The sequence below is a fragment of the Haliaeetus albicilla genome, chromosome 6 (assembly GCF_947461875.1).
Source record: "Haliaeetus albicilla chromosome 6, bHalAlb1.1, whole genome shotgun sequence".
Taxonomy (NCBI): Eukaryota; Metazoa; Chordata; class Aves; order Accipitriformes; family Accipitridae; genus Haliaeetus; species Haliaeetus albicilla.
The window spans coordinates 46,334,864-46,358,916 of NC_091488.1; the positions used below are offsets into that span (position 1 = coordinate 46,334,864).

General features: G+C 44.6%; 1 protein-coding gene across 1 annotated transcript in view; it reads left to right on the forward strand.

The window, feature by feature from the left end:
* The window catches only part of CASR (calcium sensing receptor), a 77,040-nt gene extending 53,176 nt beyond the window's left edge, over positions 1-23,864 (forward strand). The window contains exons 5-7 of the mRNA XM_069785927.1: positions 13,645-13,875; positions 17,452-17,575; positions 20,437-23,864. Coding sequence (XP_069642028.1) covers positions 13,645-13,875; positions 17,452-17,575; positions 20,437-21,887 — 1,806 coding nt within the window. The 3' untranslated portion in view covers positions 21,888-23,864. The remainder of the gene's footprint in view (positions 1-13,644; positions 13,876-17,451; positions 17,576-20,436) is intronic.
* Positions 23,865-24,053: the final 189 nt, after the last annotated feature.

Here is a 24,053-nt window from a genome sequence, read left to right on the forward strand (position 1 = left end):
CAGCCACATAGTTTTATCCCCAAAGTGAACTTTCATGCACTATGAAGGACTAGTGTTGCTCCACACAGTGGGTGAAGTTTGGAGGAAGGAGAACAAATCACCTTTTATGTCATATAAAGGACCCTTTTGCCTTGTAGGTTTAAAAGAGTGATCTTCTCACGGAACCAGATGCAATACTTTGCTCAGAAAGGACTTTTACCTGTGTCTCTAGGAGAAATTACATGAAGGTTATTTAGGAACTGTAGAAATCAAAGCCTTGACATGACATTTTTTTGTTGGCCAAGACTTATATTGATAAAGGAAATGGAAAAAAAAATGGTTTAAGCTGGTAGTCAAGTGAAACATGTGCCCAAGCACAGTAACAGGGCTTCTACTGGGACTTTAGTTGACCATTGATGGCACCTATGACTGTGCTTGCAACAGATGCCCATTCTAAATGTCTGAATCAGTTGCGTGAGTTCAGTCAACTCAGTGTGACTACAGGAAACTTTAGGGGTCTTTTTTTTTTTTTAATGGATAGTAGTTCTTGAATAGATTATAAATAACCATTGAACTCAGGTTTGACGAATGACCATTGTTTTGTTAAAAGAAATGACAGCAAGTATGCACTATCTGTTGGTTCTCATTCTGACAGAGAGAGGCAGCTTACCCAAGCACTGAGGTAATTCATCCTATAGTTCCAGATAGGAAAGAATTTACAGTCAAAAGCTATGACTCCTTCCTGGTCTAGAGAAAGGCACAGTTTTTCAAATCAATATCAGCAGTGTTCTGTGCAGGACGCAGTTTCAAACCTTGTTGGGACTTTGAAGAGGCTGATCCATAAAGGGCTGTTAGAAGAAAGTGACAGCAAATGGGTGCAGAGAGACACATATACAGATTTGTTCACTGCACAGCTGGGTAGAGACAGCATTAAACACCTCCCGGAAAAGACTTTTCAATCAGATTTTGATTATGCAAGGCATTATATGTGAATTATGCTACTTGAAAACACTGAGCTTGTAGGATAACCACTGGCTCTATTATTATCATTAATAGGTGGACAATTAATTATATATTATTTAGTATTAAATTTAGACTTAAATTAATAAAAAGAGCCCTATCTGAAGCTTTTTGATACTTCACCACAGCAGTTATTGTGCAGTATGATGACCTCCCAAGAGCATTAAAACATCGTTTACTCAGTCAGGACTTCTGCCAATAGATCCTTCATCATTAGTACACACAGCACCCTGGGCCATTGTACCCAGTGGATTTCTCCATATTATATGTTACAAGTGAAAAACAAAGCAATTAGAGCATTAAGTCTAGATTAGGTGGCCATAATGGTTCTTTCATACCATGGCTGTAGGTAAAGACAGCAGCATACAGAGTGCAGTACAAAATACCATCTAATAGCACTGACAGTTAGCTCTCACTGTACTTGTACTGTTGCCTTTGTCTGTCCAGAGACCATCTCTCTCCACAAAACCTTAATAGGAACCTAAAAATGTTCAAATGGAGTCACTTGCCAAATGATCATGCAGTTTGAAATCCTTTGTATAATAAACTATGTAAATTTATGCCACATTCAGGAAAGTAATTTCAATCCAGCTAAGGGATGCTTCACATTGGATGTAAAGCCCAGGTATTTCATTTCTGAAAGTCTGTGTTTGCCAGTCAAACTTGTGTTTAGCCAGATTTATTTCCCCCAAAGACATGCTGACTAGTAGACCTTTCTTTTATTAGTATGATCCATGGCAGGTCACATCTCTTGTCACAGATCGTGTCTTATTTCTAGTTGGGATTTAACTGACCTTTAGTTTCATTGGTCCTGACTTGGCCTTGCTCTATTAGATTTAAAAGTCCAGATGAAGTACTCATTATTTTTCTCCATGCAGTATTCCTGCACATTGATCAAATTATTCCTCAGTCTTATCTTGATAATTTAAAAGAGTGGGGTTTTAGTCATAAGATATGTTTTCTGCTTTATTTCTGTATCTTGTCCATTCACTCATCGTTCTTTTTGCCATATATTCAGTATTGCTTTAACAGCCTCAGCACAGCCAAACAGTGAAAAAAAAAATTCCCACATTTACATGCTCTTATTATTTCTTCATTTATACATGCACAAGTTACATTAGCCTTCCTTGCCACAGCATAAAATTGAAAGGTCCTATTGAGTTGCCAGTAATACTTTGCAGAATGTGGTACCTTTTTTGTGCCTGTGGCTTGAATTTCTTATGCCTTGATGCATAAGTCTGAATTTCACTGTATTAAACACAGATGTTTGAGAGCAATCTGGGGGAAATGCTTTGGCTTGATTATTATTATTTAGCATTGCCTTAATCCATGCATTTTCTGCAAATTTTCCCAGCAGCACTTTTCTATTTTCTGCCAGAGTATTGATGAACATATTGGGTAACAGTGAGTTGTTTACTGAGGCTGGAGGAATTCACCATGAACTGATGATCTCTCTCTGTTGAGATGTGTTTTTACAAATCTGTTCAGCAATTCTTGATCCATGAACAGATGCTTTACATTAAACGTAAAGCTCAGATATTTCACTCCTAAAGGGGTGTGTTTGTCAGCCAAACTTGGATTTAACAAGATCCGTATTCCTCAAAGCCTTATTGACTGGCAGCAATTATGTTTCTGTCCTATAATTTTGTATTAATTGATCCTCAGCCCAAAACTCTTGTTTTTCCTGGGATTGATGTCAGACTAACCAGCCTGTGGTTGCAGAGGATATCCCTCTGCCTTTTACGGTATTGTCTTTGCTTGGCAGCTCTTGCAGCCCATTGGAGGCTGACTCTGGAGTGGCCCACCGAGCAGAAATACAAGCCTCTGTAAGAGGTCTGAGCTCTGATTCATGCCCAGCATGGACTGACACAGAGGGAAACTTCAGGCACACTGTTGGGAGTGCATTATACGTGCACGTGTACCAGAAAGGTGGATGGAGATTGCTGTGGAATAATATTAGATAGCATATTGACTTTGTCATTCAAAGCCAGTGGCATTTTTATATGTATGTCATAAACCTACTGTATTAGCGCTCTTTTTATTGCTCGTGGAGTGCTGTGATGAACTGTCTGGTTCTGTCAGCCTTTTAGATCCAATTTAAATTGCTCAGGCTGTTCTCTAATCTCTTTTTAAGGACCTTCTACCTCTGTTAATGTCACATGGTTTCAAAACAAGTGCCCTTGGGATAAGAATGTCCAGGGTTTTTTTTCTGATAGCAAGGGCAATAACATATCATTCATTTAGCTTTCCTCTCTCTCCTCCTTAGCTGTCTCTTTAGCTTTCCATCCTCTTTAGCAGTCTCTTACAGCCTTATGTGATGAGGATCTGGCATATATGACACCTTTCAATTTTAATATGTTCAAGAAATTTCTTAATAGGTTGCCTGGTGATTTTTTTTCTTCTTTGTTCTCCAGGTTTTTTTATGTTCTACTTTCTGTTAATATAATACTTGTGTTTCACAGCCTTGTTTGAATTGTCTGTGTTGGATTAGTGCTTTTAGAGCACACCATAATAAATACTGTTGTTTGAGCTTTATTTGTATGATGAGGATAGTAACGTATCATTACCCCTTAATTAATGAGCTTTTATTTTAATGAACACAGCCAAAATTTCTGAACTGATAATGGGTTTATCGTGCAGGCGGTACAGTCATTCAGTCCTTTCCTCTACCTTGTCCATGGATTTTCTCTGTTCTGTTGGGTACAGAGACCTTCGTCATCATTGGCCTACACTTGTACATCACTGGGGCAGAGACCAGTCAGAAGCCTCCTTGATTTTGTAGAGCATTATATTCCACATCTAGGGATCCTCCACAGACATTATTTTTCATTTCGCTACCATGATTTTTGTCCTGATTGTTAATTGTTAATTGAATTGCCTGATTGTTAATTGAATTGCCCCCTGTTGTTAATTGAAACAACACTGTCCAAACAAGCATTTTGACAGACTCAAACTAAGTGTTTCCCCTTTTTCCCATTAAAAAAAGTAATTACAATTAAAAATGGAACTGTGACTTGAAGGTCACATTTTTAAGTTTGACTTTAAAAAACATATTTGCACTGAATTTCAGTTGACTGGATTTCACGTGATGTTTTCCTATGTAAATCTTTGGTTTCAGAAAATCCTATAGTTGGGATGTATGCAGAGGATGTTCCCACTCTGTTTATTTCCTCAGATATCATGTGGATCCAGGCAAGGCCAAGCACATGAAAACTTTCTTGCTATATTTTCCAGTCATGTCACACTTAGCAAAATCATTATCCTTTATCACAGCATGCTTAAGTGATGTGCTGTTAGCTTTGCATTAAGCAGTACAGGCTGAGGACTTGCATTTGTAGACAAGTGCACTTAGAACAGCAGGTGTCCACATGGCCAGCATGAGGTTTGGAGGACCTTCAGGAAACAAAATAGCCTGGTCCTATCCCTACTGTGTCCTGTGACCTTCTAACTGATAGTTACATCAGTCTGGAAAACCAGCCATGCGATGCCAAAATACTGTGAGATCATCTCTTGATGCCTTCGGGAACCTCTGTGACTCAGCAGACAGGTCTTTCTGAAGCATTTTAGACACAGTTTTGTAATGGCATTCAGGCATCTGCAAACACCAGCAAATTTTCTAACGTATCTCAGTTAGACCTGACTTGTGCAGCCTCTGTTGTGAAATCCACTAGGCTTATGGTTTTGAGTTCTTTCTGGACATCCTTGTAAACATAGTACTGTAGTAAATCTGACCTAAATCAGATTAGTCCTGTTTTATATCAAGTCCCATTTTGAAATGCATGCCTTTAACATTTTTGGTGTAAGTAAGTGACTTGCTCCTACTGTTGTAGCAGCTATTAATTTGTTACTTCTGTCACCTTTCACTGTCAAGAAAGCGTCAAAGCTGCTGCAGTTTTGAATCAGCAAAGAAGTGTCCCTTGGTTGCTGGCTAGAAAACCACATAAGCTAACCCATCAAGCCCAGTTCCAGGCAGCCCAACCAGACCTTGTTGTAGGAAACTCTAAGCTTCATCGGTTTCCAAGCAGACTGAGCACTCACAGCATAGCATGAGACAAAGGAAGCACCAAGTACCTTCCATGGAGCGGTAAGTGAGGTGTTTCCAACACAGCCCATCTGAGTTCCTCCCTCTCCCAATTTCTGCAAATTTCTATTGGAGAGCTTGCTTCTCTCTTATAAAGCAAAAACAAAATGTATGCATGGGTGCCCACGTCAGCACCACTGCTGCCCCTCCTCGAGCAGAGGGCACTGGTCAATGGAAGAGGGGGAGAGATCCATCCCTCAGCTGCCTAGGGATCTCATATCCACAAAGGAAGCAGAACCAAACCAAACCAATTACCAGTTAAAATATGCCAATCAGCACATCCTGTCATGGCAGCTTGATGTCCTGTACTTCTCTGGGGACCTGAATAAACTCAGTCGGCCTTGCAGGGATAGGGATCTTCTTCTGTAAGAATATGTCACCTCTTTGCTGCAAATCACTACATGTGTCACAAACAGTTAAATAATCCCACACTTTAATTTATCTTCGAATGGAAGTCATACGGACTGTCTAAGAGCTATCATCACCACCTCTAGACCTCACTAATCTTCCTTTAATTTTATTCTTCTTTTCTGATCAAGTGACTAGAACTAACTGCATTTTCCGGGGGAAACTGTACCATCAATGTATATATTGGCACCATATTTTCAGTGTCATTTTCTTTCTTACTTTCATATCCTAGTATTTTCTTTACTCTTTCAACTGCATAACGCACAGAATGTTTTTACTGAGCTGCCTACAATAATGAACAAGTCTTTGTCTTGAGTGGTTAGTTAATTTAGTTTCTAAGGAAGATTATGAATAGTTTAAATTATTACTTCTAACATATGGCAAATTCTATTTGTCATACACATTTAGCTTTCAGTCGTGCTGTCCATTGACCTACCTAGCTTTACAAGGATGTCATTCAGTTCTTACCAAAGCATAACAACTTTGAATGTTCTTGAGTTATTCTCAGCCTTTGTACAGCTGTTCTTGAGTCTTGAACTGAACTCTTTCTTTCACCCTGTTTTTCAAGTCACTGACAGATACAGCATTTCACCAGAGCTGATTAGTCCAGAGCTGAGATGTCAACCCCATCTTGTCAGAATTCCTTCGCAGTATTGTGAATGAATCTCTGGCTGACTGTTCCCTCTCTTCAACTCTTTGATGCCAGCTCTTCTTCCAGAGTTTATCTCCCTTTGTTCATCTGCACTGTCACCAACCCGACAGTTTCAATCGTGGCGTACAGCCCAGACCTTGTACAGCTAGGTGGTGACTAGTCTGCGTTATTTTAGCATGAAGCACCCAGTATCCCAACTACAGACCAGGCACTTCTTGTGCATGGGGCCAGACACATGTAACAGAAAGACATCCCATTTTTTTGTGAGGTGTTTACAGTGAGAATCCCAGCTCTGTTCTGGGTCCCTTTCAACTTCTCCACCTGGGTTACCCTTATAGTGATAAACAGTATTAATAGTCACTTCTTCAGAGCAGAAAACCAATAGAAACCAGGCAGCTTAGGTGGAATGTCACAGGTGGTGTACAGTAATGAATCACATCTTCCACTGGCTGAAGAACTCTGTTAACTTCTGAATGGCCCTCAGAAAAAGGCAAGATTAACAGTGTTGGCATGGCCTGGTATCTTGATTTTAAAAAAACATCAGCACTACATGTTGTCCCTGTTGGTGCACAATGGGCAGCAGGGGAGAAGGAGAGATTATAGAGGGGAAGGAGAGTTCAGCTCCTGCCAGCAAGAAGAATGCTTTGGGCAGAAGAGCTGGGTGCAATTCATCTTCCCCCATCTCAGGCTTCTGGAAACAAGCATTACTGACTCAAAGAGCTAGGGCCAGCACCTTCCTGCCTGCTCAGGTGCTTTGTGTCAGAACTGGTTGATACTGTGATGACAGCACTGCCTTTGGGAGAGCCTAAGAGTTGGCCCTACATAAAAAACAGAACAAGATAATCCAAAGTAGAGAATGCAGCAGGAATTAAACAATTATATAGGCAGTAAAAAATAAAGCTTTGCTAGCATGTAAATAAAGATTGACACATAGATAGATGGAAATAAAAGGAAGGGGAAAAAAAGAGCATATTGCCTCAGGGAACATTTCTCTTAAAATATTTTACAAGTGGCTCTTTCAGAACTGGCATGGGCGTATTTCTTCCTGATACCTGACCACTGACAGAAACCAAATCCCATATGCCATGACCACTGGGCTAATGTGACAGCTGAGCTCTCAAGCCCTTACTCCTATTACAGCATTATGAACATATCTTCTCTGGGTGCTTGATTATGAATCCGAAACAAGAGGGGAGAATGAGCTGTCAGCAATGCAGAATGAAAGGGAGGACTTGCCATCTTCAGTACAGTTGCCAGCTTTTCATCTTCGCATTGAGCCATGAAGTGGAATTGTTCACTGCTTGCAGCATGGGCACCCTACCAAAGCAAAGAGAAAAACATTTGGTACCCATCGGTCCAGAACTGTTTTACAGGCCTGGATATAGCTAGGTAGACAGAAATTAAAACTCAGTGTGGGAAAATGTATGTTAACTGTCAAGACAGGATTCCTTGCAACTGCATGTTAGGAGGGGGAATCGTTTGTCTTTTATGGGGACAGACACCTATAATGTGCCCGGGTTCACTTCCCTTGCAGGACCGTTTGACCTAGTGAGGAAACATGTTAGAAAGAAACTGCAGAAGGAAGCCAAGAGTATTAAACCCTTGCCGGTATATGGAGACTAGTTAAGGAACGGTCACAATTGAGACAGAGTAAATGACAACCCATAGCAGATCTGGATACTGATGTTTATTTAAGAATTAACAAGGCTAGAGCTTTTAACCTGCTTGGTATCTTGCACACTCACTTGCTTTGCCCACAGCATTACGTTCACTAGGTCTCACCTTCCCTTCCCAGCAGGGACATTGTGGGTGGTCTGACGGTGTGGAAGTCGTCAGTTTGTGCTGTGCAGCTCCTCACAGTTAACTGGTCTCGAGCATTACTGGCCAAGGTCACTGGGCATCCCCTGACATTCGTCTGCACACATGTCCTTCATCTCCAGGATCCTTCCCCACTTCCAGTGTTTTTCATCCAGACATGATCTTCGCCTTCTTCCTTTTAGCCCTCAGCCCTAGGTTTTGGTTGAGATCAGCCTCCTAACTGGTGGCTCTGTCTCACATCTTGTTACTACTAATTGGAGGATTCAGAACGTGTCATTTTTGTTTAGTCCAGCTACTATCAAAATGTACAACTAGTATACACTGCTTGCAGCTACCTTGTGCCCCAGAGTACAAAAGTTCAGCTTTGGACATTCATGCACACACACAATTACCTGCTGCCTGACAGCATTTACAGTTTAAGTGGGTTTTTTTGCCTGCCACCAGCCCTAATACTAGTGACACAAAGTAAGTGTCTACTGCAGATACAGAGAAGGTGGAGAAAGGCTAAGGAAGCCGGCAAGGCAAAACAAAGGTATTAAGCGGTGTTTATTAAAAGCAACACGGCATCCTTCAAATAGCTGAGTTATGTCCAGTGAGTAAAATTGGAAGGACTATAAACTCTGGCAGGTTAAATGTAAAAATAAAACAAGGCAGGCCAAAAACCAGAATGAGGAACAGGCTGTAAATGGGGTAAAATCTCATAAATCCTTTTTTAAACACTTCAGCAGTAGGTCTGTCTGCTGAGCCATAGATTATCACTGCAAAAGACAAGGTAAGGCCATGGCAGAAGTGTGCTCTTTATGGACAAACTTGAGAAGGTTCCTGAGTTTATTTATTTATGGGTGACTTGTACAGGATCTGTCTGATTGAAGTGACTGTAGAAGAAGCTATGGGACACAAGAGCAAAACAAACCTTAATACTTTGGTGCAAGTGAATGATGTGCGCCCAGGAGGTCTGCCAGACCTCACAGATGAAGTAGCTGAAGTGCTGGCTACGGGGACAAACCCCTTACTTGAAACAATCTTAGGCCCTGAGGCCTAAAAAATTGACAGATGTGACATCAATTTTCTAAAAGGGTTCTGGAGGAGATCCAAAGAACTGGCAGAGCCTGACTGAGCCCATTATTAGAAACTGTAGTAAAAAAAAAAAAAAAAAAGAATGAAAAATAAAATATGCTGAGGAGGAGACACCATGACTTTTGTAAAGAGAAGCCCTACCTCACAAACCTCCTGAAGTTCTTTAAAGGCATTGGGATGTATGTGGATAAGGGAGCTCCTATTCATAGAGTATGCTCAGGCTTCTAAAAGGTTTCTGGTAGTCTGTCACCAAATTCAGTTCTCTCATGGAGGAACAGTTTGTTGAAAGACAGTCAGCAGAGGATAAAAATAAATGGTGAGTTCTGACTAATCACAAATAGGATCTTCAGGCTCAAGCAGGTCCTTGGGTGGACTCCTCAGCTCTGGCTGAGTAGTAGTCAAAGAAGCAAATGCACTGCTAAGAATAGTCACACTGGAAAAGGGACAGAGAGGTAAACGGAGTGCCCTGGGGCCACTTCAGTAATGCTTGGTGCATTTCACTTCAATATCATGTGCAGATCTCAGAAGTGAAGAAGAAGACTGGGAAAGTTTGGAGAAGGGTTAATGGAGCAGCTTCTGTACAAGAAGCAGCAAAGTCGAATAGGGCTCATCAGCCTGGGAAAGAGGTGGCTGAAGAGAGATCTAACAAAGGTTTGTAAAATCCTGAGAGGCATGGAAAAGGTGACTAGCAAATGACTGTTCTTCGTCTTTTCCAAAATAAGCAGGAAGGTCGTCCAAAGAGATTAGTAGCTGCTCTGTTCCAACAGGCAAAAAGAGGCTCTTTTCTCATAAAATATAGAACTCCTTGCCGTAGGAGGCTGTGGATGTGAAAAGCTCGCACAGGTGCAGAACACAAACGTGCAACGTCATGGAAGAAAAGCCCACCACAGGTTATCAAGTACAAAGACCTTTGGCCCAGGAAGTCACTGAGCTGCAAAATGTGTGAGAGTATTCTGGGGAAGTATCACGTCCCTTTCTACTCTTGTGTAGGCATTTGCTGTTGGCCACAGTCAGAAACAGCTCCTGGGGAGATGGGCTGCTGGTCTGACCTAATACAACTGTATTTATGTTATGGTTTTATGATCCTTCCACAAGACTGGAAACCGCATGACCCAGAATATCTAGCCTGGATAAAGCAAGGGATGCTACGTGGCTGGGAATGGCCTTACCAGGAATAATGGGAGGGTGAACTAGAGGGCAGCTTGCAAGTCCTTTCTGATAGTAGGTGTTTTAATTAAAAGCCATTGCAATTAAATGTGGAGCCTGTGACAGAGGGAAAAAAAAGAAGGAAAAATTACAGAAACATCTGAAGACAGCAGCTTGCACAATGCTTTCCCCGCAGGCTTCCACCAGCTGCTGACGGTGTATTCAAGCCATGAGGTCAACACTTCTTTCGTAAACTCTTGGCTCCAGGATATGATACACGCACCCCTGACACGTGTTCTTGCCCTCACTGAAGCAGGGTCTTTCAAGTTTTTGTGGATTGAGTCCTGGGTATTTATGTTTCTATCTTTAGTTACAAAACACAGTGACACATTTTTAACTGTAAAGCCTTTAGCTAATCATTGATAGACTGGTGCCTATAAAAGAGTGCTGTAGTTATTCAGAGTCTACAACTTCCTCTTTTAAAAGTGCTTATATATTCCTTGACTGTTTAAACCATATTTTCATCCTGTAGAGAGCAGAACTTGTGTGATATACAGAGATCATCCTGGGATTTTCTTACCGTCTAAAACAGGAACATGTCCTAGTAGTCATTCAGTTACCATTTCACAAGCTGCCCCTCAGAAATTTAGACTTGAAAGCAAACTTCAGTATTTGCTGGAAAGAGGAACCAGGTATTGTTACTCCTGTTGTTCCTGTTGCCCTCCATTTGGGATTTTAAATAGGGCATGTGTCTTTCCTGCATGAACTGATACGCCTGGGCTCTCCCAGCTATGGCTGCGTAGCTGAAGCTGCTATTCTGTGCCTGGGGAAAGTCAACATTAAGTGCAGATCAGTGCTTTTACATGAATATTTACCCACCAGATCAAGATATCAGCTTGTACATGAAATGGTTTATAACCTGAATCCTCAGATGTAGTGTGTATGTGACCAAAGGAAACATGCTGCTAAACTAATCCTACAAACACCCTCCAGTAGCCAGGGGTATATATTACTTTCTAAGAAGCCTAATGTCAGGAGGTAAGGCAAAGGAATAGATTAATTGAGGTGAATGTTATGAAATTAAACAAAAAAAAATTGCATCCAGGGGATCCAGAGGTTTCTCCACTGTTCATCTCACTGACTGTAAGACCACCCAGCCTCCTGCTGCTGCAGCTGGCCGGGAGAGGCAGGACTTGAACTGAAGAATCTTCAATATGGCTCTTGCAAGATTGTCTCCTAATGTGTGTAGTAACGGTAATCAAAAGAAGTGCAAGGTCTGCCCCTCCTGTCTATATGGTCAACCCAGCAGTGATACCCAGTCAGAATATCCTAGTGTCGTTCAGCAGAGTGCTATAGTGCTGCATGAGAATCCAATACTGCGTTGGAGTGAGAAGAAACATGACATTCAGCCTAACATAATGACTCAAATCTGTTCTGGACATCAAAGCTGCAGGTGTCACCCTGTGATAGGTCCTAGAGTCTGCAGAGGAACGCAGGTTCCCTGCTTCGGACCTACAGTGCTGACAGACAAGGTTCCTGCTAATGCATCCAGGACTGCAGCCCCACTGCAGATGAGGCCAAAGTGAGCTGATGCAGTGCAGACATCACTGTGGATCTGCAGACCCTGTGTCACCCATTCTGACTGCAGAGCTCCTTCTGCTCGCTTCTTACAGGTCTCTGATGGAGCTGGGCAAGTAGTATCTTCCTGGGTGCCCCTCAGGGACGAGAGGGAGGAGAGGGGAGCAGTCTCCTCTTTTCTTTCCTACAGCAGGCAATGCCCCAGCGCTCCACAGCAAAGTGCCAGAGCAGAGCACCTTCTTTCGCCATGTCCATCAGAGCGGGTGAGGTCTTCAGGGACAGGTCCTGTCTCTTCAGCGAGATCATTTCAACTGCACACCTTATGGGGGAGCTGGTCTACAGAGGAGGGCCAGCAGGGATGAGAAAGACAGAAAAAAATCCTGCCTCTGCCATTGCACCCATTATTCAAAGACTGAATACCGTGGCAACATTTTTATGTACTTCCATCAACATCACACAAAGCTGAAAAGGTGTTGCCAGCCACATCCTGCATAGTACTACTATGGTTTTTCCAGATTCTCTCAGGCTGGCATTGATATAGGCAGTGAGAGGAGGGTATCTCTGTAGCTCTGGGGATTTTAGCTTGAGATAGGAGGATCCCAAAGGGAAACAGAGAAAAATGAGGCAATTTAGCAAAACTGACAAGGATTAATGAAGTGATTCTGTTCCCCTGTCCCTGCGTTTCCAGATGAAAAGGCTTCATCAAAACAATATTGTCTGTTCTATGTCTATGGGGTGATGAGGGCCCTGCCTGCCCAGACAAATTGATTTCTTTTTTTTTTTCTTACATTTTGCCATCCAGGATTGTATGTTTGGGCACTCGCAGGTGAGAGAGAGAGGACTGGGTTTACAAGCTGTTGCAGGCACTAGAACCACAGCAGCAACTATGCTGCAGTGGTCTAGGGACAGCTGACAGCCAGGTGCCCTCAGAGACACCTCAGCTTTCCATAGATGAGCTCTGCAGAGAAACTAAGAACATCCATTAAATGGGGAGGGAGGGGGGAAATCTGATAAGCGCATAAACCAGCAACTGACTTTTGAAGACAAATATGATGTGGATGAATTGTATCACAGTTGCCAGTACAGGCTTGCTTTCATGCAGCAGTTTCTTTGGTCTACCTGTCAGGCTATCTAGATCATGAATTTTGCAACTGCAGTTGTCCCTGGGATTAACTGCTCTTGTCCACAGCATATAACATTTTAAGGCATGAGATGAAAATTACAGGAGTCAACATGTGGGGACAGGCAGCATGTGAAACTATGCAACCAGGAGACAGGAGCCAAAAAACAAGTGGTATGAATTCTCCAGGCCTGCCATGTGGCGAACAAGCTTGATTTGTTGTTTTTTTTACTGAAGTGCATTGGGCTTGGGGTTTTTCAGTCAAAAGTCAAGTATGAATTGTTTCTCCCACCTTCCCGTTTCTGAGTGATTGATCATTCAGAGATGAGCAATGCCAAGTGAGAGCATTTATGCAGAGTGGTTGCAGGAGAAGGGTGAGAGGGACGCGTGGGTGACTGAAACACTTCAGTGGCTGCTGCCACTTCTCTGCCCCTGACAAAGAGCTACAGGCTTGCAGAGGTGGCTCAGAGGGACTGAAGAGGAATGCTACATGGCTGATGGGGTAGGAACTGGTAAGTGTTACAGATGGGTGCTGACCACGCTGAGGGCCATACCTTGTGCTGTCTACAAGGTTTGTACAGGCTCTGTGTGTGCGTGTGCTGCCTGTGAGAGAAAGCCTGCTACTGCTGTGATTAATTGATTTTTAAGAGATTAAGGACTGTAGTAAAGTGACTATTTCCAGTTCTGTCCCCATAGCAGATGTGTGCTGTGGAAGGGTTGTGACACACAGGCTTTCATGGTCTCTCTCTCTCTCTCTCTCTCTAGGTTCTCAAGCATCTGCGACACTTAAATTTCACCAATAACATGGGGGAGCAAGTGGATTTTGATGAGTTTGGGGACCTGGTAGGGAATTACTCAATAATCAATTGGCATCTCTCTCCGGAGGATGGCTCAGTTGTCTTTGAAGAGGTCGGGCACTACAACGTCTATGCCAAGAAAGGGGAGCGGCTCTTTATCAATGAAAACAAGATCCTGTGGAGTGGATTCTCTAAGGAGGTAAGTGCTTAAATCCTCACAGCAACGTTTCCCAAGTTTCTGCAAGCTGAAATTTGAACTAACCCTGCACACTCCTTGTATTATGGCTCCGTGTCTCATTGAAAGATCCATTCATCTTACTGTATACATGGTCTCTGCTATAGTCTTTCACATCCTTGTTACACACTACTGGAAGTAACGGGCAGCTGCTTCTCCCCTCCTATACATTTGATGAGCCTGGGTATTAATGGTTTAAAAAATGCCTTTTTTTCTGGCCCAAGTAGATAGCTTGGAATTTTGCAATGCTGTTTCCAAAAGGATGAGAAATTCATTACGCAAATCTCGTTGTTGACTGAGTCAAAGTTTCCTGAGCTCAGCAGTTTCGTTGCTGAAAACAGTAATCTCTTCCACTCTCAATATTTCTGTATCAAGAAGAGTCTCTTCCTGCTCCTAGTTAAATTCACAACTCTTTCTGCTGGCTTTACCCTCCAAGTCCCAGAGCCTTCCTCACACCCTTGCCCTGCAAACCAAACAGAATAAGCCCTGTCAATCTTCCCAGGTTAACTTGGACATGGTGCTCAAATAGCAGGAGATGCCGGTACCTGCTACGTTTTTTTAATCTACCAGAAGATGCTTGTGCAGTCTCAAAAGTACATGATGTAGGTATTGACTTTAGTCAGGCCTAAGTCCTTCTCCACTTTCTTGCATATGTTAGATCATTTCAGCATAACTGTATCATCACTAGCAGCCAGGGCTAGGTCTCCCCTCCATGATGGGAACATGGTGCAGAGATCTCCAGACAAGAGCCAGGAGAGCTGCCGTCATGGCCAGCAGCCCACTCCAGCCTAGACAGAAATCCCAGCTCCCAGAGGGCATCCTGAGTGGGCATCTGGCTTGTGGCCTGGGAGCATTAGTTTAGAAAAGTTACTGACAGGCCCTGCTGCAATGTTTAGATGCATTAAATCAGCACCTGCTTAATGAACAAGGCAATTCAGTTCCAGGTGATTATTCACGTTGCCTGACAGATCACGTAACTGCTTCTGCAGTAGCTACACTTACCTAATATATTTACACCACCAGTTAAGCCTTACCTTTACTCCAGATACCCCAGCTTCACTTATGGTTTAAATCCAGAACTCTCTAAAGGAGGCATGGGTCAGGCAGAGCACATTACTACAGAAATACTGAGCTCAGGCTTTTCTAAGCCCAGCTGGAGTCTCTGAGCACAAACCACAAGTGGAATTAAAACCCCCTGATTTTCTAAACCCTCATTCTGATCATTGCAAATGCCACTAGCACCTTTTCCAACAGTTAGGATTTTACTGTTTTTTACTTAAACTAAGTAATTGTGTTCTCTCAGTCTAAATTCCTCTAACAGGGCAATATTTATCTTCATTCTCCATCCTAAACTGTTAAAAACGCGACTGGATGTTGACGACTGTCATGCCAGAGCATGTAAATTGTGTGCCAGCAGAGGGGTTTGTGATCTCTATGTCTGCTGCAGCTTTTTTTCCAGTTTATAGAGTTTGCATTTCTTCCAGATAAAATGCTCTGCTCAAAGAGAGTAGCCAGTACTTCACTCTCTGAAGCCTTCTGTGCCCGCCATCCTCAAAAAAAGATTAAACGTAGTTAATTTTAACACAGGAACTTCAGCATTGGCCAGACTTGCAATAGAACAACTTAAAAAGTAGGTAAGATAGATAGATTCATTTTGGCAGAACTTGATGAAATTCCCCACAGAATACTTAAGAAGGCAGCCAAAGCAATCTCAAAAGTATTAGCAATTTGTCTTTGAGAAATGTGGAGGATGGGTGATGTCTCAAAGGATTAGAGGAGGGTAATCGTAATACCTGATTTTAGAAGCAGATATAGGAGAGCCAAGGAAATTACACACAGTGGAGCTGAGCTTCAGTAACCTAAAAGACTTGATAAAAAAAATTATTGAACAGTTTATAAACACTTAGAGGATAATAAACCAACATGGATTTGTCAAGATGAAATCATGTCAAACCAATTTAACTTTCCTCCTTGGAAGCTCAGTCAGTTTAGTAGACAATGGGGAACCAGTGCATGACTTCAGTCAGGCCTTGGATTCAGCCCTGTTCAAAATCATGAGTGGCAGCCTAGGGAAAGACAGTCTAGACTGACAAAGTCCTCCTGGTGGATGCACTACCTGCCGAAAGCCTGTCCCAAGGAATAGGTATTAACAGCACACTGTATTCATAGCAATAGGTACTAACTAAGTAAAGAGTACTTCAAGTGGCGAGCTGCAGGGATTTGCCCTGGATAGGTGTCTGTCCAATTAATTATGCAATCCTGATTAACAGTTTAGAAACAGTGTTCCCAAACAGTGCTGCAGCTATACTTCAGAGTAATAAGCAACGGCGACCGCTCTCAGCTGCCACAAAATGGGCATCTCCACATAGGAGTTGCCACTACTGAGGGCTTGCTTACCCTGTGGCTGAGGTCAATGCCTGCCCACAGGAAATTTCCAAACCATACCCCGGACTCACTGCCTAAGTGCACCCACACAGGAGGTTCCTGGAGATCAGCAGGTTAGCAGCGCTTGGGCAAACTAGCAGCAAACTTCCAAAAAGGTGAATGGAGGCTTCCAACCGGAGCAGCCCTTAAGTATGTACAGATCATTGTACTTTGCTGGCAGGGGAAATTGTGGGTTTAACTTCCCCGAGCTGAGAAAGCCATGGTCTGTGTCAGCTCCCTTTCCTTAATTTAGCTGGGAAAAGGTGAGGTCAACCCCAGGTTGTGCTTCTGTGTAAAAAAGGCCCAGGCTTCCACTGATTTTGCTGAACTCCTTGTTGCCAATGTGCATTGGGCATGTGATGAGCATGCACCATGCAACCACTGGCTCCCAGGATATGACCATGCCCAGGTGGGCTCACACACACCATAAATGCACAGCCACCAGGTGACGCAGCTCATCATTTGTAGCAGCAGAAGTCTGGAAGCCTTTGCATCTACATATAGCTGCTGATTTGCATCTTTTGATGCTCAGTGTTCTAAAACCAGGGTGTTTCTTTCTTTCATATGAAAACTCCTCTTGTTTAATTAATTTACCTTTTTTGTTTCTGGGTTGGAGAGGGTCTTCAGAAGAACAGGAGGAAGCGGGTTTCAAGAAGCTGTTTTAATTCCCATAAATCGTAAGCAGTCAATATGAAATACATGGGACTGGGGATCAGCAGTCAGAGCCCATCATCTGCAAGGCTGACTCAAATTCCTGCCAGTAGAGATTGATTGTCTTTTCTTTTAACCATCTGACAACTCTTTTCTGGTATGTGTATCATGGGTCACATACCAGTTGTCAGTGCTTACAATACAATAGAGATTACAAAGATCTGCTGATCTTCCCTACCATCCCTTGATGTGTTCTTTCAAACAAATATCACTGCAGTGGGTTGCGGAAGGACTATTGTGCAAAATCTGTCTGCTCTTCGGAGGGAAGAGGTGAGCCTCTGAGGCTCTCCATGCAGCATGCTAATCAAGCAGTAACACCCTTGAAGGAAGCCCAAGGTCCTGCTGTAGAAAGGCTGCATGTGGGCCACTGCCACCATTAACCCTCCTCGGGCTCTTTTCTTGCAGGTACCTTTCTCTAACTGCAGCAGGGACTGCCTCCCAGGCACGAGGAAGGGCATTATCGAGGGAGAGCCCACCTGCTGCTTCGAGTGCGTGGACTGCCCTGACGGGGAGTACAGTGATGAAACAGGTAATACCCCCAGAGCTGCTCTGGGGTTTGCAGAGGACCATGCGAGCCCTCTGGGCATCACCTGCAGTTGTGCTGAAATCGCTTCCCTACAGTGCTGACCCGGAGGCTGCTTTGCTGGGGGGGCTTCACAGAAAGTCTGGGGGGACTTCTTCTGAAAAGCTTATGGGATTCGAGTCCTGTGGTCCTCAGGTCCTGTCTTCTGCTAAGTCTGCTTGTCCCTTCTGCTCCGCATTAGGAAAATTAAGACAGAGAACTTGAAAAAGGACTTGCATATAGGAAGCCTCTCAGGCAGCCACAAGCAAATTCCATTGCACTGTAGCAATAGCTTTTCTTCCTCCAAAAGCCTAGAGGAAGGAGACACACCCTACCCTAATCCTAAATTCTGTAGTTACCTCTCTGCTTTTCCTCATGTTGTCAGGGCTTTATTTCATGCTTTACAAAGAAATAAAGTCCATTCCATCCCTGACTTCACAAGCAGAAAGGGATATTTCCTTTTACGGGGTCACCAACCACAGCTTCTATTGAGCACTGGCACTGCAAGAGACCAGAATCTCTGGGTCCTATCAAAGACTCATGGACATCTTTGTCATTGGTTTCAGTGGGAGCTTGGATTGAGCCACTCAGGTTCTGCAGTGGAGGGAAAAGGTAACCTTAGTTTTAGAGCTGGTTGAAAAAATCTGAATTTCCAACACCATTAGTGCTCCCTCAGTGTTGGGCATCCCCGGGGTAAGGAAGGCAAGTGAATCCTTTCAGAACAGCAGTTCCCTCCACACCACAGAGACCTCAGGATCCCCTCACACCCTCTCCGGCAGCACTAGTCCCAGCACATGCTGCAGACCTTGCCCGAGATGAAAACTGCAGTAAGCTGCGTGCAAGACTGAACAATTGTTCTCCTTTGGGATAATCTAATTTGCATCCCTACCAGACAGCAACGATTTTTTAGCACAAACATATATAGTACTACAGGATGCTTAGGAGTAGCATTTTCAAATTAAATAGAAGCAATTCTGGTCATGCGTAATAGGGGTCTTCTGGTGTTTTTCACAGGATTTTGTGAGGTGGCACTAGTGTGCTGGTGAAATTTGTGGGGCTGGGGGGGTGACTGCCTTCTGACTCCACAGTTTCCTGCTGCTATTTCAGCTGACAGTAATGCTCTTTACTTCCTGCGCTTGCCAGTTTTGTAGGTGTAGAGAGCAGTTTTACAATCAGTCTCAACCAGCTGAGACAGTGATACTACCAAAGGAGACAATCTGTCATGTCCTCTCCCAGCTGTTTGCTCCCACCCTTTGTCTGGGAGTGGTGCAGGTATTTGTGTGACCATAGAGCAAGTTGGATCAGGTCTCTGGTCCTCCTGAAAACAAACTCTTGTCAGGTTGAGTTTCCAGCTAGAATGAGAAGCTGCATGACCTTGGGGGAGGAGGGAGATCTGGTTTACTCCCTTCAGTGGCAGCATGGTCTCTAAGTCAGCTCAAGGCAACAGTGAAAGCCCATCTTTGGGATGCAGTGCTAAATAGCTGCCACTGTCTCTGGTAGAGGCAGTTGAATTCCCTGGTATGTGAAGTTAGCTCTGCCTTGCCTGCAGTTTGCAATAGGCCTGCAGGTAAAAGGCACAAGAAAAATAAAAATGATTGGCTGAATGGATGGAAATGAAATGACATGTGGTGATGGGAGCTTCTCACTGAGCTTTTGCATCAAGAGCAAGTCTTTCACATGAACAGCTTAGGAGAGGCAACAAGTCATTAGGAAAGTAGTATATTATCAGGCCACGGATGGTCCCTCCAACCACCCCTCCAGAATGAGAGAGCTTGAAATCTTGGCTTTCTCATTAGCATCAAGCTCTGCTCTGGAAGCTATGCTCTGAGTCTCTGTCTGTGCTTAGGTGCAAAGCTCAGAGGGAGGTTGCTGCTAAAGGGGTTTTCTGAATGATTGTTCCCAGAACTCACTGCAGCCCATTGCTATCCCACTGGGATCCTGAAGGCTGAGGTAGGTTGTGCCTTCCAGCTCACTGCTCTCAACCCCTTTCCACTACCATCAAAGGAGTCATGACCCACCCCACTGGAGCACAAGACCCATTTGGGTCAAAGAAGAGCAGAAGCAGCAGGTCCTTGCCTGTTGATCATGGCAGCCATTGGAGACATACATTGCCATCTCAGTAGGCACAACTAGTTTCATGTAGAGGAAGGAGATGGAGGCATCAATTTTCCCTTTGCAAGTATCAGCGGGACGCTTTGCTGGGTGTGGGGAGAGTGATATCATTAAGACACATCTTCTGCTGATGTTCCAACATGAAATGAGAGTGTGCTGGGAGTCAAGGGCATTGCCTGTCTTCAGGGAAGAGTAATTTAAACACTTTTAAGACTCGCCTCCATGGAATATGAAATAGGCTCTCAAAGCACTTAAGGAGGCAAGCACGTTTTTAATTTTCTCTGTAATAGAGACAGGCAGGATGTTTCAAATGATGATAAAAGTGTGAGAGGTATGAAGACAGACAGAAGTAGATGATAAAAATGAAGGAACAAGAAAGAGAGAGGAACAGAGCCTGTGTAACAGCTGACAGCAATCAAAGTTTGCAAAGTTTTGCCAAGAAACGGATTCCAGAAATACGAATGCAGCGGCAGGACTTTTTTTTAAGCTGGAACTAAGCATGCTTTGTGTTTTGCTATATAGCCCATGTGAGGCTGGTTGTTTCAACGTAAAACACTCTGAGACACCAACATATGATTCTGGGAATCTGCAGACACCTGAAGGGAACACCCCATGTATTTAAGATGAAGGCCGGTGCGTAGCTGCCATATGTGTCATCCCACATTTCAGCCTCTCATTCTGACAAACCTTCCCTCTCCTTGTCACTTCTTTTTCAGATGCAAGTGCCTGTGACAAGTGCCCTGAGGATTACTGGTCCAATGAGAACCACACATCCTGCATCCCCAAGCAGATAGAGTTTCTGTCCTGGACCGAGCCCTTTGGGATTGCTCTGACTCTCTTTGCTGTGCTGGGAATTTTCCTGACTTCTTTTGTCCTGGGAGTCTTCACCAAATTTCGTAACACACCCATCGTCAAGGCCACAAACCGGGAGCTGTCCTACCTCCTCCTCTTCTCCTTGCTCTGCTGCTTCTCCAGCTCGTTGTTCTTCATTGGCGAGCCCCAGAACTGGACTTGCCGTCTGCGGCAGCCAGCTTTCGGCATCAGCTTTGTCCTCTGCATCTCCTGCATCCTGGTGAAAACCAACCGTGTCCTGCTTGTCTTTGAGGCAAAGATCCCCACGAGCCTCCACCGAAAGTGGTGGGGCCTCAACCTCCAGTTCCTCCTGGTCTTCTTGTGCACGTTTGTGCAGATTGTCATCTGTGTGATTTGGCTCTACACAGCCCCGCCATCCAGTTACCGAAACCATGAACTGGAGGATGAGATTATCTTCATCACCTGCCATGAAGGCTCCCTGATGGCCCTTGGCTTCCTCATTGGCTACACCTGCCTCCTGGCAGCCATCTGCTTCTTCTTTGCCTTCAAGTCTCGAAAGCTGCCTGAGAATTTTAACGAGGCCAAGTTCATCACCTTCAGCATGCTGATATTCTTCATCGTGTGGATCTCCTTCATCCCTGCTTACGCCAGCACATACGGCAAGTTCGTCTCTGCCGTGGAGGTGATTGCAATACTGGCTGCCAGCTTTGGGCTCCTGGCCTGCATCTTCTTCAACAAAGTCTACATCATCCTCTTCAAGCCCTCCCGCAACACCATCGAGGAAGTGCGCTGCAGCACAGCCGCCCACGCTTTCAAGGTGGCCGCCAGGGCCACGCTGAGACGGAGCAATGTGTCACGCAAGCGCTCCAACAGCCTGGGGGGCTCCACCGGCTCCACCCCTTCCTCCTCCATCAGCAGCAAGAGCAACCACGAGGACCCTTTTCCTCTACCAGCCTCCGCTGAGCGGCAGCGCCAGCAGCAGCGTGGGTGCAAGCAAAAAGTCAGCTTCGGGAGCGGCACGGTCACCCTGTCGCTGAGCTTCGAGGAACCGCAGAAGAACGCCATGGCCAACAGGAACGCCAAGCGCAGGAACTCCCTGGAGGCCCAGAACAGTGACGACAGCCTGATGCGGCACCGGGCCCTGCTTCCCCTGCAGAACAGCGAACCCCTCAGTGCTGAGCCTGGCTTCCAGGCAGCTTCCAGCCCGGAGACCAGCTCGCAGGAGTCGGTGGTGGGAAACACCAAAGAAGAGGTACCAAGCCCTGAGGCAGAGCCTTCCCTGCCATCAGCTAACTCCCGAAATTTTATAGGGGCTGGAGGTGGCTCTGTCACAGAGAACACGGTACATTCCTAACGAAAGAAGATCGTGAAGACCACACCAGCCCCCAAGAGGAACTTGCTCACCTCTTGCTTCTGAGCGGGAAAGACAACAAAGACACACTCCTGTGACACAGCCCCACCACCCCTTACTGTTAGTGCCCGCAGGGTAACACTTGTGCCTCCAGAGGAAGGACTATGTCTGGGGAGCCTTGGACTGAATTTGCGTTCACTTTATCAAAACCAGGACACCTAAGAAGGACAAGTGAAGATCGCCTCTGGTGGGGCTTTGGCAGAAGTCTGCATGCTGCCTTGCCTCCGTAAGCTTTTCCTGCCAGACTGCAACTCAGCTGACTATGGGAGGCACTAGGCAATTCCACTATACTCTGCTTTTACATTTATGTATAATATTCCTCTTTCCCACTATGTATAATATTCCCTCTTTATCCAGTATATGTGATCTGTAACCATGTGCATCAGGACTCTCAGCTCTACAAAAGCAAGGTACACGGTTTCACTTGGGGAAGGCATGGTCATGGGGAAAATAAAAAAGCCCCCAACATCCTGCATGCTGTGTACAGCCAAGGGTGTGAACATGTAAAGTATTTAATGTGACAGAGCGCCCTGCTATTTATATTTAGTAATGTCCCAATCTCTCCTTTCTGCCCAGCAGGAAATACTGGACAATACTCTTCATAGACTCCATTGCACTAGACCAAGCTACTAGGTTCCTACTGGTTTCCTCCAGCTGAGGTACCTTTGCCTCCAGCCTACCCGCTTTGGTGGAGGGGGAGAACAGCTTGTAAATGCCCCCCAGAGAACGTTGCGAGAGCACAATGAGATGTATCCATGATTGATTATGTCGCTAGTAGTTGTATGCTTAACGAAGTGTTGCTGCTGTAATATTCCACATGGCATACATGGCTAACCCTTTCACACCATAGTCAGTGTTGTGCTTTGCCATATTAATCTGCCTTACACCTACACAGAGCATCGCGCTAGTCGTGACGATACTGGTGGGCCTGATACAAAGCAAATGAAACAGGGTGAAATGGAGGAGTTAGGGATGGAGAAACAGCCCCCAGATGTGGTAATACAATTGCAGGAGTGGGTGACTATCTGAAGTGTGTGTGCTGGTAGATGACTGGACAAGGAAGACGTACAGGCCTAGCCTCTGACACGCACAAAGACAAATGGATAAATTGGATATGTTTTGCCTCCTCTAGGCCACCTACTAGGTTATTTCCCTCCTGACCCATCTTGAAGAGAGGGCACCTAGCACAAGAAGGGTGAACTGTATCTAAAGAAAAACAGTAAGGACTTCAGCAGAGAGCATAGCAGAACTTCATGACTCTTGACACTTGTCCCACTCCCCGAAAAGCAGACGTAAGTGCTCCTGGTTTTGCAAGGCATGCCTGGTCCTCCATCCATGCTGGAAAGGTTGAAGTAAGAGAGTCATTAGAAGGGATATTTGTTGCAGCCTGATGAGAGAAAAAGCACTCCTCGACAGCCTGGCAGGAGAGGGCAGGGTTATGTTGCAGAATTTATTTCCCTCTTCCCAGATCCCGTGTGCAAGAACAAGCATCCAACATGAAGATGTCAGTACCCTCTCTCATCAAACAGGAAGGTAGTCTAGACCACTGTGGAAAGGCAGACGGGCCTGCAGCTTAGTGTGAGCTGAGACGAAAGGACTGTGTGAGTGCGTTGGGGAAAATATCACAGTTCTCTTGTTACTGTTTTCTCTTGGTTGTTCTTTTGCCAGGGCAGGCAAATAAAACTTACAGGTGACATTACTGCATAAAAACTTTGTTTTGCCACCTCCACTTGTTGCTGACAAGGAAGCGGAGTTTGGGCTCAGGAGAGCAAAGTGGAAGACCAGAACGCCAAGGAGCACACTATTCAGACAAGTTATTTTAAGCCTTTTGTTGATCTGTTACATTCCCCTAGGAGTGGGCTCACATTTTAATCACACCATGTAAGAACCAATCCAACTTTAACTGTAAGGCCTGCCAATTACAGTTAAATTACACAATTACACAAATCCTTGTGGCCACAATTTTGGAAACCACATTCTACCCCTGGACACAGCGACAGTTGCTCACTGTTTCTGAAAAACCAGGTCCCTTCCCCAGGCTGCTGACTGCGGCCTCTAGGCTTAGTTGAGGGTACGGAATTGAGACCGGTGGTCTCCCGAGTCTAAATG